The sequence below is a fragment of the Lagenorhynchus albirostris genome, chromosome 14, assembly GCF_949774975.1.
Source record: "Lagenorhynchus albirostris chromosome 14, mLagAlb1.1, whole genome shotgun sequence".
Classification (NCBI taxonomy): domain Eukaryota; kingdom Metazoa; phylum Chordata; class Mammalia; order Artiodactyla; family Delphinidae; genus Lagenorhynchus; species Lagenorhynchus albirostris.
Window position 1 is genome coordinate 59,489,775 of NC_083108.1, and position 16,239 is coordinate 59,506,013.

Sequence of the window (16,239 nt, forward strand, 5' to 3'; positions counted from 1 at the left end):
GTGTAATTATACACGATACAGAAATAGAAAACGAACCCACGCGGCTGACTTTAGAGCAGCATCCTGGCCAGGTGGGTGGAACCACACACAAAAAGGCGTTTCAAGGGCCACACATGCTCTCCTGTCAAACACTGTAGGAGCCCTGCAGGGACCCACATGCTGAGGTCACCAGCTTCTTCTCCACTCCCTCCCAGGGAGGGGACACAATGCCGTCCCGCGGCCAGCCCCGCTCTGTGAGTGGCTGTGACAGCACAGAGCGTCTCACCCTTGAAACAAGAAGAGATTGACGTAGTTGTAGCTCTTGGTGAGGAAGTTTCCGAGGACCCGCGTTGGGTAGCCGCAGCGGATCTGGTAGGCGGACAACCCGAAATACACGCATTTCACGAAGTACCAAAGCTGGGCGACCAGGTTCTGGCTGAATTTCCTGAGACGTGAAAACACAGAAAAGTGGAGGATGGAATACTCTTCTGGAACAAAAGGACACCAGTTTAGCATAAATTTAAAAAAGCCTAATTGCCCATCTGGCACTTAAAGACAATTCAGTAAATTCTCTCTACATAGTGGATCTCTTCAAAAGGCAAGAGGTGGGGTCAGAAAATCTAATGATTAAAAAAATTGCTCTGAATGTGCCCCCAATTTATTAGAGCATTATTCAGTTGTTTCAGCCATAATTAAAATAAATGACTGTTAAGTGGATTTACTAGTAAACATTTTCTCAGGACTTTGATGGTGCCGCTATCATGGTCCAGATTGAAGCTCAACAAAGAAAAAACCAAAATGTGGTTTTTACTTGACAAGATGCATAATTTGGAAGATGTAGGAGAAAGAATTCTGAGAAATGAACCCCCATCTTTTTTTCTTTTGCTATACATACATAAGACAGGTCAGGGATTAATACATTTTTGACACCTGGATTTTGGTTCCAGTTCTGTTTGCTATGGAGTTTGTTCCTCAAGCCATCATTTTTCTAAACATCAATGTCTATATGAAAAGTTTCCCTCGCTCTAAAAATCCATGACTCTCTGATCTACTAACTTGCCTTTTTCTAATGACATCCTCAGAGCTAGAGATGGTAGTTCCTCCTCCTGGTGGACAGTTTATGAAGAGGCCCATAGTGTTGAACAGTTCATGAATGCTAGCGTAAGTCTGAGCAAAAACTTAGTGGAACTAAATTTCACACTGGAAAAAAAATTAGAACACATTTTCAAAGAATGATGACCTATAGGATCATTTTTAACTTTGGATAAATGCGGCATCCTGTGAGTCTCAAACATGATTAGTACAAATTTTTAAAAATGAATCCGACTTTCAACTCAGTAAGACTTAAGTATAATCTTCCCTGTGTTTAAAATGAAGAGCGATACTTTTAAGTTTTTTAGACAAAGCAGTGTATTACTCTTTATGTTGTATCCTGGATTTGTCTTATTAATTTTCAATTTTGTTATCAGAAGAAAACATGTACTATTTTTTCATTGAGAACAGCTATTCTTTAGTTGACAAGATCTAAGAACAAGCCAGGAGCATGTGGGCCTATGTGTCTGGGGGCCTAGAGGCCTCCACGTGGATGTCTGCAGCTAAAGATCTCTGAAATGTTGCTTCTGAGTGTCTCTGCTGTGGAGAAACCCAGTCTCGGTATTTCAGGACCTAATGAATTACTTTAACTGCGTTTGACCATGGTGGGCGCTTGACAAGTTACCAATAAGATATCAGATACTTTACGGAGAGCCCCCATCAACTATCCAGTTCCTCGTCTTTCTAGGAACTGTCCATATTGGTAGAACTCTAGGAAATCACATTTATTTTAATCTCTCCAGGAAAATGCCCTTTGATTTTACAGATACTTGATATAAAAACTACATGGGAAAGAATTCTTCTATATTTATCAAAATTATAATCAAAGACTTAAAACTGTGTTGCCTTCTATTCTTTATAAAAGGTCCAACCCCTGTTTTACCTACTAAAAAAAATTCCCTTTCTATGATGTTAAAGTGGGTCAACTTGGAATGAGTACTAGTTAACCTACAGATCCTGAAGCAATCACGTTAACCGTAATTAGGGACACTGAGGTTGTCCTGTACTGGGAAGCGTTTGTCTGTGGCGTCTCTGCATGGTTTATTCCCGGAGGCTGGAGTCACGCCCTCCCCGTCTCCCTCGGCACCTACCGTGCAGAGCTGTGGAGACTGTAGGGAACCCTTGGATATTTGCGGGCTATATGGTGTGATGCACACAGAAAAAGCCATTTATCAGATAAATTATTCAGATATCCAAGCTTCCTTGTCCTCAATGTTATGACCGGTAGCCCTAATTTTCTTCTGTAGGGCTTAAAAGACTCCTAATCTATTTCTTCCCTTACGCTTTCCTTGTCTGGAAAGGATTTAGACAATATGACTATTAATCAATGGTTTCTCTTTAAACAATGAATGAAATTTTCAGTAAATTTGAAGGAAGAAAAATGAATTTTGGAGGTTAAAGAGTAGCAGCAGGGCTTCCCTGGTGGCGCAGTGGTTGAGAGTCCGCCTGCCGATGCAGGGGACACGGGTTTGTGCCCCGGTCCGGGAGGATCCCACATGCCGCGGAGCGGCTGGGCCCGTGAGGCATGGCCGCTGAGCCTGCGAGCCATGGCCGCTGAGCCTGCACGTCCGGAGCCTGTGCTCCGCAACGGGAGAGGCCACAGCAGTGAGAGGCCCGCGTACCACCAAAAAAAAAAAAAGTAGCAGCACAGTTTGAAATGTCAAGAAATTATGTTGTCACTGACATGCCGGCAGTGATGCCAGAGGCTCACCAATCCTAATATATCTTGAACTAAAGATCCAAAACCAAAGACAGATTAGTCTGTTGCACTAGGGATGGCCATTAGGTGAGACCCAAAGGTGAGATCCCAGGAGAACAGAGGACCTGTGTGGCTATAGTTTGGTGACTCTCACAGTGTCGGGAGCCTGGGAGCCCCGTGTGTGAAAGGCCGACAGGTCCTTGCTTTACTCACGTGGGTGTCACAGCCCTTTTCTCCTGGTCTGCTGCCCTGGACCTAAGAGGTGCTCGATAAACGTGAACTTGAATTGAATGTGCACGACTTGTAAGACACCCCAGAGAAGCTCTCATTCATTCGGTCCTTATAGCAGATGTTTCAGCCGTGTTTGGTTGGCAGGCATTGTCGCTAGGCTGTTGACCTCCTCAAAAGCCTGGCAGGACAGCGTGGTCGCCAGAAGAATGCCCCCAGCCCCCACCCAAAGACGTGCACGTCCTAGTCCCCAGAACCTGGGAACGTGTGACCTCCCATGGCAAAGAGGACTTGACAGACGTGCTAAGGTCGGGGACCTGGAGAGGCGGAGCAACCGGGGCTGTCCAGGTGGCCTCAGTCAGTGAGTCCTTAGCGGGAGAGAGCCTTGCTCAGCCATGGGTGGAGGGAGACGCAGCAGGGGAACAGATGCTGGGTTTGAAGATGGAGGAGGAGAGGTGCAGAGCATGGGCACCTCTAGAAGCCGGAAGAGGGCGGGAGGTGGATGCTCCCCTGGAGCCCCCAGAAAGAACCACAGCCCTGCCCACACACATGAATCAGTCCAGTGAGACCTGGGTCTGCCCCCTGACCTGCAGAACTGCAAGACGACACACCTGCATTGCTTTAAACCCTAACTTTGTAGTGATTTGTTACGGCAGCAACAGGACACCAACACAAGCAGGAATAACCAAACCATTTGTCGATTTGACCTAAAAGGACTAAAATGCTAAAAGGACTCTCAGTGGCTTCACTGTTGCAGTATTTCTGGGAGCTCTGGTCTCTGCTGGACCCCCTGTCAGGACATGGCAAAGATTTAGGCTCAAGGGCTCTGGAACTCTCTCTTGGGGCTGGCTGGAATAATCAAATCCTTTTCACACTGCAGAGTGAAATAATAGGTTGTGTTACCTAAAAAAAAAAAATCTTCCTGGAAGCAAGTACGGGGTGCTTCCCATGGAGGCAGGAGTGCAATATACAGTAGGTGCAGTATACGGTAGGTGCAGTATACAGTAGCTGCAGCACACAGTAGGGCCAAGAGCCCTGGGGTTGGGGGTTGGTCCCTCCAGTAATTGGCTGAGTGACTCTGGGGAGGTCACACTTCCATATGGGCTCACCTGTCTTCATCTGGAAAATTAGACAGTAGGTCTAGAAAGCTTTTTAAGGCCTTTTCTTCTCTGAAATTAAGAATTTCAATGAGAGCTGCTGGAGCACGCCTCCTTGATGCTTTTAAATATCAGACAAATTACCAAGATTCACCATCCAGCTATCCTGGGTGTTAAATTTGGCCTATTTCTCTGCTTTGAGAGATAGCTATAATTAAATATTTACAGAGAAAATTGTACTTATTCTATTTTAAAGACTAACAAATAAGGAACTTCCCTGGTGGCGTAGTGGTTAAGAATCCACCTGCCAATGCTGGGGACACAGGATCTAGCCCTGGTCTCGGAAGATCCCACAAGCCACAGAGCAACTAATCCCGTGTGCCACAACTACAGAGCCCACGTGCCACAACTACGGAAGCCCACGCACCTAGAGCCCATGATCCACAACAAGAGAAGCCACCGCAATGAGAAGCCCGCGCACCGCAACAAAGGGTCGCCCCTGCTCGCTGCAACTAGAAAAGGCCTGCGCGTAGCAACGAAGACCCAACGCAGCCAAAAATAAATTTTAAAAAAACCAACTCTTTAAAAAAAATAAGATTCACAATGTTCTCATGACCAAATTCTAATATTTTTACACACGGCTTGCCCTATTCTGAATTATCTTTATCATGTGAGCTACATTTCCTCCCCTAGTTTGCGGCGTGGAATGGAAGGCTTACGGAGCTATTGGGTGTCTTCTGAGTAACAACCCTTTATATAGTTAGTTCTACTTTAGACTCAGGAAAGATGATCCTAATTCCAATTTTCCTTTTAAAATATTTTCATTGCCACCATTTATTATCACAAAGCAATGATTCCCTAGACTGAGGTCAAAAAGTCAGCCTGAACGTTCAGGTGGGGGCAGACGTCAGTCTAGCCACTGGTAGAAGAGACTTGGTTTCCTCGTGGAGAATTACATCTGAGTCGGTTTCTGAACAGCATTAGGAAAATCCATTTGCATTACTTGCTACTCCAAAAATGGTGCTCACCAGCTTGACGGACAGGTTATTCCTAAGGCTTGGCTGTGAATGACTCATGAGGTCTGATAAAGAGATCAAACTGGTGGTACACATGAAGCCCTTTTCATGACATGTTCTTAAAAAGGTCACTCCTCTCATGTTATATGGACAGTTCCCTGCTCCCCTTCTGCAGACCCTTTGCTTTCATCGTCTATCAGAGCCGATACCAGGCACACCTCCTTTTACTGCGCTTCACAGATACTGTGATTTTTACAAATGGAAAGTTTGTGGCCACCCTGCGTCCAGCAAGTCTGTCAGCACCATTTTTCCAACAGCATTTGCTCCCTTCGTGTCTCTGTGTCACAATTAGGTAATTCTTGCAATAGTTCAGGCTTTTTCATTACGATTGTATTTGTTGTGGTGACCTGTGGTCAGTGATCTTCGATGTTACTACTATAACTCACTGAACGCCCAGGTGATGGATAGCATTTTTTAGCAATAAAGTATTTTTAGATTAAGGTATAAACATTGTGTTTTTAATACATAATGCTATTGCACACTTAATAGACTACAGTTTGGTGTAAACATAACTTTTATAGGCACCGGGAAACCAGAAAATTCCTGCCACCCGATTTGTGGTGGTGGTCAGAACCGAACCCGCCGTATTCCCAAGGTCTGCCTGCATTTCCTGTTGATAGGGGTCTCCCTGGTTTTTCTTTCCTGGACTGACTCACTCATCTGCTCATGCGTGAAGCACCAACTTGGCCCCAGCACTGTTCTGGGTGGAGGCGTGCCCTCTGGTCTGAGATCTGACCTTGGGGAGGGGAGCCCTGCCAGGGGAGGGGAGAGGCTGTCAGGAGGCACCGAGGAGGGTCAGCATGGCCAGAGCTGGGGGCTCAAGGGACAGAGGGAAAGACGGCCTCCAGCCCCCTCCTGGGACAGCGCCAGCCCTTCCCTACCCAAGTCCTCGGCCTCCAAGGCACCTTCACAGCAACAGTGGTATTAACTGCAGCAGCGGCGGCACGGGGGCTGCTGTGTTTACCCCTCAGAAGGACCCAGTGAGGCAGACCCCTCGTCACCTGCACCCCCTTTCTCTACCAGTTGAACAGACTCCGTTTTTTTCATCCGCTTCTCATGTGACACACTTCTGCGTCCTCTCATCCCCTTACGCTCTTAACACCGCACTCCAGTCCATCTCTCTAACTGCTCAGGTCACAGCACGAGGACCCCAGGTGTGCGCTGACCGCTCAGCCCGTCCCCTCCCTAGCTGAGAGCACTAGGTCTGAGAATGCGTATAAAACGCAGTGATGACGTTTCTGAGGAGTCAGCTCACGCCCTGGCTTCACACTGAGTTTAGTATTGATTAAACCCCCTAACTTTCCCTTCTCCTACGGGCCGATCCTTATGAAAATGTCTGCGTGAAAGCGGCCCGCACGGCTCTAGCTTCCGAAGGCCTTACCTCTCAGTCACACCAGGCAAGATGAAGAACATCCAGAAGTGAATCCCGAACACCAGGATGACCTGGAAGATGACCTTCCCCAGCACCGTCTTCCTGAGGTACAGTGCCCGGTCCACCACCATGGTGCCGAACTGAATGAGGACCATCACCAAGAAGGGCCCAGGGACCTGGTCCTCCGACAGCGAGGAGGTGATGTCGGCCGCGGCTGAATGTTTCTGGGGGGGAGACCACAGGTTCAGGCCCGGTGGCACCCACAGGACAGCAGCGCTAGTCCCTGGTGTGCAGTGGCCTTGGTCCCCGACCTACCCCAAAGGCCCAGAAGCCGAAGACGATGATGACGAAGTCGACGGTGTCTGCCAGGAACATGAGCACGTACACGTCGGTCACGGCGCTGTAGTCGGGGTGGATGAGGTCGTAGAAGAACTGTCTGATGGGCACGTAGAGCTGCAGGGTCCTGCCAGACAGACACCCGGAGAGGGGGATGCAGGAGCCGCTGGATACAGTGATCAGAGCATTCCATCCTCTGCTTCCCTCCTCCCACCAGCTCTCAGCCCCTGCCCCCGACCTCAGGACAGTCTGCTGGGGGAAGGGGGGCTCCTGCCCCAACAGAGACTGTGCACTAGCTCATGGCCGACGGGACCACAGACCTCTTCTCTCCTTGAAGCATAATGGAGCGGTAGCCCCAGAAATGAGGGGCCGGTTTATCCCCTGATTCGATTACTCTCCACCTGTGAGGCCCTGATCCTGCTACCCAGGACTCTGCACTTCTGTAAAAGGTGTGATAACTAATGAGGCGGGAGGCCTGGGCTGCGGTGAGAGCAAACGGGGCCTGTGGTCCTGCCTGAGACCCAGGAAATGCCACGCAGCCCCTGCTCCTCCCGTTTCCGACCCCGTGTGTCCCCCGGGTCCCGGGCAGCGCCCTGGGCTTTGGAGCTCACCTCGCTCCATCCTTCATGGCCCTGTGCCCTGGCCCTGGCTTGTCTGCCCAGCCCCTGTCCCCCTATCTTCACTGTGCTCCGGGTTCCACCTTCAATTCAAGGCCACGTTCAGGTGAGCAGCGCCCTCGGTCTCAGAGCCCAGACTCAGGGCCAGCCCTGTTGCACCTCCCCCGTTTCCACTCCTGTCTCTGCATCCCTGTCACCTGGGGGAGGGGCCTGTGAACTCGGCTGGTGAACTTGGGCGGCGTGACAGACAAACCACTTCCCGCGTGCACCTCGGTTTCCCTCTATGGGGTAAGTGTATCTCTAAGAACCTTCCAGCTTTGACTTCATTCCCTCTCTGTCTGGTTGGACTCTTTCATATGCCTGGAAATACACACGGTGAGCCCGTGTTCAAATAGAAAAAGTGTGTTTAGAAATGCAGTGGATGTAAAAATAAATCATCCTTATTGGAAAGTGATTTTTAAAAGCAGTATCACGATGGGCTATTTCGTTCTGCCTGAAGCAGATGATGTTTGTGGTGGGACAAGTCACTTCGCTCGTCACCTCTGGCTGATACGGAGTAAATGACACCAGCTCCCCAGCCCCAAGGCGTTCTCACGCACTCACTTCTTTATGGTAAACGCTTTTGCTTTGATTAAGTGTTCTCGAAGCTTCTCCACGTAAAGTTCCCGTCTGCATTTTTGCTTGCCGCTCACAACACTGCTTCCTTTTTGGCTGCTGTTTCGGGTGCTTGTGCTGCCTGAAAATAAAAAGAAACCGAGATGCACTGTGAGTTGCAGGTTTGTCGACGTAAATATTGCAGAAGCCCCGCCGCCCCCAGGACAGAGGATGGTCTGAAGCTGTTTAGAAGGTGAGACACACAGATGCCCGTAAGAACAGAGGCGGAGAACTTGGAATCTGCAGCCTCAACTCTGCTTCCATAGCCAAAGGCATCCGTGGGTTTTCACACCCACTGCTGGCTCTTTCCTCGGCCGCTGTGGGACCTCTGTCCCAGGAGGAAGTAGACCGGGGAACAGTTTTTATCATGCTCAGTGGGGTACCAGGTTTTTGTTGTGGGTTTTCTAGATTGGGTCCAGGACCCATGCCTTTTTTCAGGTCCAAATGTCTCTAACTATAAAACAAATAGGAGACGACCTGCCAGTGCTTGCCTGAAAAATGTCTTCTGCTGATGAATACAGCGTGTCTGGAAGGCTTCAGACAGAAGCACTACCAACACAAAAGCCCACTTACCCCAAGAGGGGCAACTGGAACGCATATGTACTTTCCTACTACTGGCTGTTGAGTAAGAAATTAATAACTAGCTTAGGAAATAACTAAGAAGGTTTGGCTAAAAGTTCCCATTGATTAAAATGTATTTTCAAAATAAATCGTGATGTATACTCAGCAGAATCTCTGGATATGATTTATAACTACCCTGTATCCAACATCCACTAGGTACGAGGCAGCGTGCTGGCCACTTTTCTCCACGACCTGGAATCCTCGTCCCGGGGACGACTCAGACAGACACCCTGGACAGTGATGTGATCACCCCGGGCCACACAAACAGCTCAGCCCGGACTCGGAATTCCGTCTGTCTGGTTGCAAAGTACATTCTTTTCACATCACAATATCTGTCTCCTCGACAGCACCCAACAAATTCCCCTGCCCCGGACCCACTGGAACCAGGGAAATGGTTCAGCCTGGGGACACCGTGTGACAGATACCTCTCTTGGACCTATTGGAGGAAAAGCTGGAGTCCTGGGACGTCTGGGAGCCGCTGCTGGAGCGCTTCCTCCTGATGGCGGCCGGCTGCTCGGGGAAGGTCACGTGCACCGACTCCACGGACGCGGCCAGGTTGATGGACTTCAGGGAGTCGGAGGAACCCCTCCTACCGTGGCTGAGGGACAGCGCGTTGTCCGAGCCCACCTCGTCAGAGCCACTGTCTGCGATGTCATCTTCGTCCCACAGGCCGTGGCACTGAGAAGGCAAGGAAGGGACAGCTCAGCTCGCCGTTCCGGGGAGGGGGCTGGGATTCTGCCCTATGACATCCCAGCCACCAGAGCATCCCTCAGGATAAACGTAAAACAGGGCGACTGTAGCTGACAACACTGTTGTACAGCGGAAACTGGCTAGGAGAGTGCAACTTAAATGCTGTCACCAAACAAAGACAGAGAGGCAGGTGAGGAGGTGTTGGATGCACTAATTAACCAGAGGGAGAGAGCCTTTGCTCCATGTATACGTTTATCGAATCACTACATGTACACCTTGAATACCTTACAATTTCATTTGTCAATTATACGTCAATAAAACTTTGTCAATTATACATCAATTATACATCAATAAAACTGAAATTTAAAAAAAGATTAGAAACCCAAAGCAGTGCAAAGGATTCTAAGAAAGAGCATCATCTATAATTTTCCAACGGTCCCAGCAGAGTGGAGGCGGTGGGCATAGACCATAGCATTTGGCTCTTCAGTGGAGATGCAGACAGATGATGGGGTGGAAGTCAAACAGAATCAACGCAGCTGGTTCCCTGAGCGGAAGTGCTTTCCAGCACACACTGCTGTGCTGACAGCGTGCACCGGCAGCACCGAGCTGAAGTGACCATGGGTGAACTGATCCCCGCCCCGTGCTCACCTAATATCTGTACTGGAATTACGGTGCTGCTCCTCGCCCAGCCTGCACCACAAGACCTGAATCCTGGGATCACCTGGGATCACCACGGCTGACCCAGGAACAGACCTGCAAATTCTCTACTCCAACAATGCTGGCCCACGTGTGAGAGTCTGTGATGCGTCCTGCAGAGCCTGGTTTTTGCTTCAAGGAAGTGGGATAAAGGGGGCCGGTAAGGACAGGAGGGAGGATTGCAGAAGAGAGGCTGAGGAAGCAGGACTTCCCTGGAATGAAATGCTACGTGGACCACAAGTCGCCCTGGTGTTGACCTTGGACGAAGCTGCCCAGTGAGCTGTCCGCCCCCTGAGCGCCCTGGCTGCCAGGCTAGCATTTATCCCCAGGACCCCGTCCAGTCCTCCGTCTGACTCTGTAGAGAATAAGAGCTCCAGGCCCATTTGCCAAACCAACTCGGAGAACGACCCATTCATCCAAAGACAGAGTCACGTAATTTACAGATTATTCTTAAATATTTATGTACAGATATATTATTTCTTAAACACATTCAATGAATGTATTCTTATAACAGACATTTTAGATGCTCGTAATGGGATTTTTCAGTTTATACTGATTTCTTTCAAATCATTTTGAAAGTGGCTTTGTCTTTTGTTAACATTTTATTAACATATTTGGATTCTTTCACTGCTTTCTCAGTAGCATATTTATTTAGGTTTGTTAATTCTTCCAATTGTTTATAAAATTATAGTGATTCATATAAATAGGATAATTTTAACCACTTTTGAAATTTGCAGTTTTTAATTGTTTGGATTTCAAAGCAGCATTGTTAAAAGGTTGAAAAAAATGATTTTTTCAAAAGCTGTAGGACAGTTTTGTCTTTTTATGAAAGGATTTATCATTACAAAAAGCATTTTTCATACCATTAGCCAAAATTTCAGCATTACAGTACCTCAAATATATTCACTGTATATAAGACATTTTCAAAGAAGAAATCAGAGTAAGTGTACCAATATGAAACACCAAAATTTCCTTTATTGTGTGCTTTAAATATAAAATCATAGCTGTTAAACCGTTTGAATGTTGATGAAAAAGTAATAAAAATATCTAAAGTTTTATAATTTTCTTAAAATGACACGCAAAAGGATTCAGAATTTGCAAGAGAAACTGGAAGCGGCCAAAATTATACTAAATGCTGAAATTTAAAACTTTAATTTCTAGAACTAAAAAGATAAGGTTAAACATCTATTAATATGTTCGTTAAGAATTAGTAAATTGGCTACATTCAGGTAATTACCGTATCCATCAGAAGAACTGGAAAAATTAAGCAAATTTTATTTTGGCTAATGGGTGCCTGTGGATAAATACCTTTGCAAACTCACCACACCCCAGTGACTCAGGTAAGCCACCCCCCGCCAAGTGAAGGGTTAGGCACTTGCAGTTTGCAAGGTGACAAAAGGCAGAGTAAAGGTCTTGGTCATGGTACACCAATGAAAGCCTGTTTGAAACAGCCCACTGAATAGGACAGAAGTTGAACATACTGTTACATGTATGTGTGCATGTGTGTGTGTGTATGCATTAACTGAGGCCAAGCTTGTTCTCAAAAGGAACGAATAAAGATACTACTGGATAAAATGAATTTAAAATACGTTATACGAGACGAGGTTAAAATAAGAGAAGGAAAGTAAGACTGTGACCACATCAATATCTAATTTTTAGATTTGAGTAGCATATTACAAGTTTAGCTTATAATTCACAGTGTGTGAGAAGAAAAAACCCCACAGATGCTCAGCGGGATGACAGGAGTTACTGATCCCAAGAAGGTCACTCTGTAGACAGGTCTTCCCAGAGCAACGAGGGAATGGCTTTCTCAGCCTGTGCTCTCCGGGAGCACAGCCCTGGGCTTCCCGGGCCCATCACGTAGATGGTCTCTCACTAAAGCCAGTGGTTTCACGACAAGAAACTACAAGAAAAGCAATGCTACTAGAAGGGGGTGGGCCGAGGTCAGGATGGAGAGGAGACCCCAAACTGCGGCTCCCTGATGATCTGCCGTGGATCAGGAGGTAAGAACTGCTCACCGTTCGGGTGTTGGGTTAATTAGGCTGTGTTCAACCCAGGGTAGAGACGGGAAAATTTCCCCTTGATTTATTACAAACTCCATTATTGAGCACACAGTGTTGGAGAAAATGAATGAACTGAACACAACTGTCTGTTAACAAGGAAAAAAAGAGCACACACACAGACCCCACCCCATGGACCCTCGGCCCCATGCGATCGCAATGCTTGGGTTCTCGGGAATCTTTCAGGGGCTGTGAACGGGCAGTACCTTCAGGATGGACCGGTGGAAGAAGAGGGCCAGCAGCTGGATGAGGTCGTAGAGAACGTAGCCCTCCTTCTTCTCCACCCCGATGATATTGGGTGGGTGGTAAGGCTTGTCTTTGTTCAATTCCACATTCTTGTTCCAGGGAAAGAACCCAAACTGGAAGAAATACTTGACCACAATTGCCACCTGCACACAGATGATAGAAATTTTTATAAAACGAGTCCTTTTAAGAATAGTTCTATAGAAGAAACAGTGACACAAAAAAATTAAGGGGAAAAAGTCTCAGTTTTGTTGCTGGGAATGCACACACCATGTGGAATAACAAATTCTCATTCTCAGACCCTGACTTTAGGACAAGCGCAGAATCTCACCTCCAGGGCCTTTTTTTTTTTGCGGTACGTGGGCCTCTCACTGCTGTGGCCTCTCCCGTTGCAGAGCACAGGCTCAGCGGCCATGGCTCACGGGCCCAGCCGCTCCGCGGTACGTGGGATCTTCCCGGACCGGGGCACGAACCCGTGTCCCTTGCAACGGCAGGCGGACTCTCAACCACTGCGCCACCAGGGAAGCCCACCTCCAGGGCCTTTGACTACGGATACATCAGGGCCATTTATGTTACTTCTGACTCGGCTTAAATGACTTCTGCTACTGTTGAGGAATTGGCTAATTTCTACTGATTCAATTAGATATTTACACAAGTATTCAGCTATTAACTATGGTAATTAGAACCAACAAGAACAGGAAGATCTTTATCTTTATACTTTAGGGTATTGCTTTAATTTGTAATCTTTAGGAGCAAACCACACAGGCTCGCTGTACACGATATTACTTTATTCTCATCTCTCTCTTCTCACCATTTTATTGCTCATTGGAAGTGCTCAAGAAATAAAAGTGAATGAAACAAAATCTTGCCAATTGTGCTGGTAACTAGCTCACGGTGCAAACGTGGAGATGTTTGCAGAGATGGACACTGAAACATCGTCCAACGTCTGCGTCATCAGGGGTTAATTCTTTACACATAATCCATCAATAAAAATAGTTTTACAAGTCCTCCATTGACCTAGAGTCCCCCTTCAGCCCTCCTCCTCTCACACTTCTTCCCAAAGTCGAGCCTCTGTGAAGAGCAGCCCTGCGTCCCTTACCCTGGTGCTTGCACCCAGCACGCCGGGTACCCACACAGAAGCCAGAGTCCAGCCACACCCCCCTTGCACCCCACCCAGTGTCCCTTCCTGAACCTGCTCCTCTGCCCCCTCCTCTCAGCCCCCCTGCAGTGACATTGGTCCGGACGGTGATATTTCTCACCCCGGCTGTTTTCGAAGCCTCCACTTTATGAAAACTTGCTAAAACACACACTTGACGGAGTCATGTCCCATTCAACTCCTTCAATCCAAGGGACCGAGTGCTGAGCTCACACCCCGTGGACAGGCATCCCCGGGCACCTCTGCTGCCCGCCCCTCCAGCCTCCTTGCAGCCCCATCACGGCCCGTCCGTCCTGCGCTCGCCGGGCTGTCTTACGCCTTCGTTTCTTCGCAAGGACTGGACTCACTTTGCTTTCGTCCTTTGCCGAACTTCTCTCCTTCCCACGTACCCCCTTGTGCTGACGAGTCCCCCCACCCCGGCTACAAGAGGCCACACGCCTGCCGCGCTCTGCACCAGTGCCCACCCATGCCGTGTGGTTTTGAACTGTAGGCAATTCTCCGTTTACACTCATCAGTTTGCTACAGGAACCTGCGACCACTGAGAAACAGGAACGACCATTTTTTAAAACTTTCTGTTGTTTCCTCTTGCCCAGCATAGCCCCCAGCCGTGGCCCAAAGTCTGGGTTGTGGAGGGAATTAACGTCAACAACGCCTCAGTGTGACAGAGAAAATGGAGAGCCCCACTTTGAATCGGGAAGATCTCATTTCAAGACGAAAGCTGTGCACCAGCGGCTCTTTCTCCCTTCTCCACATTCCTAGAACCTGCCCTTACCTCAAGCCAGGTAAGAAGCTCCTCCTGCAGAGGCGCTGGGGAGAATCTCCAGGCCCCAAACAGGGAGTCACTTATGCCCCGATCACCAAGTTATGCAATGGAAGTAATATTTAAGAGCCATTATTTAGACAGACTAATTAAAGTCATGGGTATGTATTTGGCTTCACATCTTTTATTTTTATTGTGGAAATAAGATGCACGATAGCAATACTTTAAAATGAATACTTTGGAGATGATTTAATACATAACTTTGTTTTAATTTTGCTGTTGAATTACTTGTAAACCTATAAAATTTCTAGACACTAACTCTACACCATGATGAGTACTATCCTTGAAGAAGCAATTACAGCTCCACTGTTAGTGAAACCTTTCCTTCTGAGCCAGGTAAGGAAATGGGGCTTCTTCACAAATCTAAGATGACAAAGAACCGTGATGGCCCGAGGAGCAATGTCTGTAAGAGCCTCCCTTTTACTCCCAGTTTTACGGTTGCCATGGGAATTTGTGAACTGCTACGTACACAACAGGGCAGGGCAGAAAGGCAGGTTCATATATTTGGGAAGAGTGTCTCTTGTCCCCTCACGGGTGATGAAAACAGGGTGGCAATTCTCCTTTTCTGTTATTCAGACTTTTAAGGATGTGGGTATGTGACTTTGTGTTTTGATGTGTGGAAATTGGCTTTAGGTTTAAAAATGGGAAAAACGCATGCTGCGTCAAACTGTTCGAAGTGCTCAGTGTATTGTCTGACCCAATGTCCACTCACTGACTGTGCACCGGCCCCTGAGCCGTGCTTGTGTCTGCCTTTCACTTACCGTCCTGGTGGCTGAAACCACAGGGCAGACACCAGACCTCAAAGGCCTCCCCCACCACTCGCTAGCTGGGTAACTTCGGGGCAATTATTTAATCTCACTGAGGCTATTTCCTTATCTATTAGATGGAATGATATTAGCCCCTATGTGGTGTGAGGTGTGAAATGTGAAAAGATAAATATAATTACCGGCACCAGGTAACTGTTGGTTATAATCATGTGTCCACCTAAGATGATCAGTTTCACTGACTGTTTATGTGAAATTGTCTGGAGCCGGGCAGGCCCACCCAGAGTGATGCCCTGTGACGGGCAGGCCAGTTCCGCCCGAGGCCTACCTCTGTGTAGACGATGGCCATCATCCAGAAGCGTCTGCTGGGCCGGGGGACGGACAGCATGGCCCAGAGGAAGATCAGGATGGGCAGCACGAGTGTGATCACGGAGGCAGAGACCATGTGGTTGAGGATGATGACGAAGTAGCACACCATCTCCGAGCGGGCCACCAGCGTGTTGTACATGGCGTAGAACAGCAGCAGGAAGCGGGGCTGCCCAACGTAGAACTTCTCCGACTCTTCCAGCTCATCGTCATGGAACATCCTGTTAGAATAAGCAGCGTGACACTACGTGGGTCTTAATTCCCGCAGATGACTGATTTCCTCTTGGTGTGACCCTGGTGTCCCTCCCTGCTTCCCGGGTCCCCAGGTGTCTTGTGGCGTCAACCTCATATCGTGCTACAGAAAGAGACATGAGACGCTTCCCTGGTGGCGCAGTGGTTAAGAATCCGCCTGCCAATGCAGGGGACACGGGTTCGAGCCCTGGTCCGGGAGGATCCCACATGCCGCGGAGCAACTAAGCTCGTGAGCCACAACTACTGAAGCCCACACGCCTAGAGCCTGTGCTCTGCAACAAGAGAAGCCACCACAATGAGAAGCCCGTGCACCGCAAAGAAGAGTGGCCCCCACTCGCCGCAGCTAGAGAAAGCCCACATGGAGCAATGAAGACCCAATGCAGCCAAAAATAAATAAATAAATAAATAAATAAATAAATAA

At 48.1% G+C, this 16,239-nt stretch overlaps 1 protein-coding gene across 3 annotated transcripts in view; it reads right to left on the bottom strand.

Moving 5' to 3' along the window:
• Nucleotides 1-16,239, bottom strand: part of PIEZO2 (piezo type mechanosensitive ion channel component 2) — a 335,172-nt gene that overhangs the window by 12,730 nt on the left and 306,203 nt on the right. For all 3 annotated transcript variants that reach the window (XM_060170424.1, XM_060170423.1, XM_060170422.1), the window contains 7 exons: nt 15,529-15,787; nt 12,424-12,606; nt 9,197-9,449; nt 8,100-8,232; nt 6,859-7,006; nt 6,553-6,767; nt 266-424 (listed from right to left, as the gene is read on the bottom strand). In XM_060170424.1, the coding sequence (XP_060026407.1) occupies nt 266-424; nt 6,553-6,767; nt 6,859-7,006; nt 8,100-8,232; nt 9,197-9,449; nt 12,424-12,606; nt 15,529-15,787 (1,350 nt within the window). The remainder of the gene's footprint in view (nt 1-265; nt 425-6,552; nt 6,768-6,858; nt 7,007-8,099; nt 8,233-9,196; nt 9,450-12,423; nt 12,607-15,528; nt 15,788-16,239) is intronic.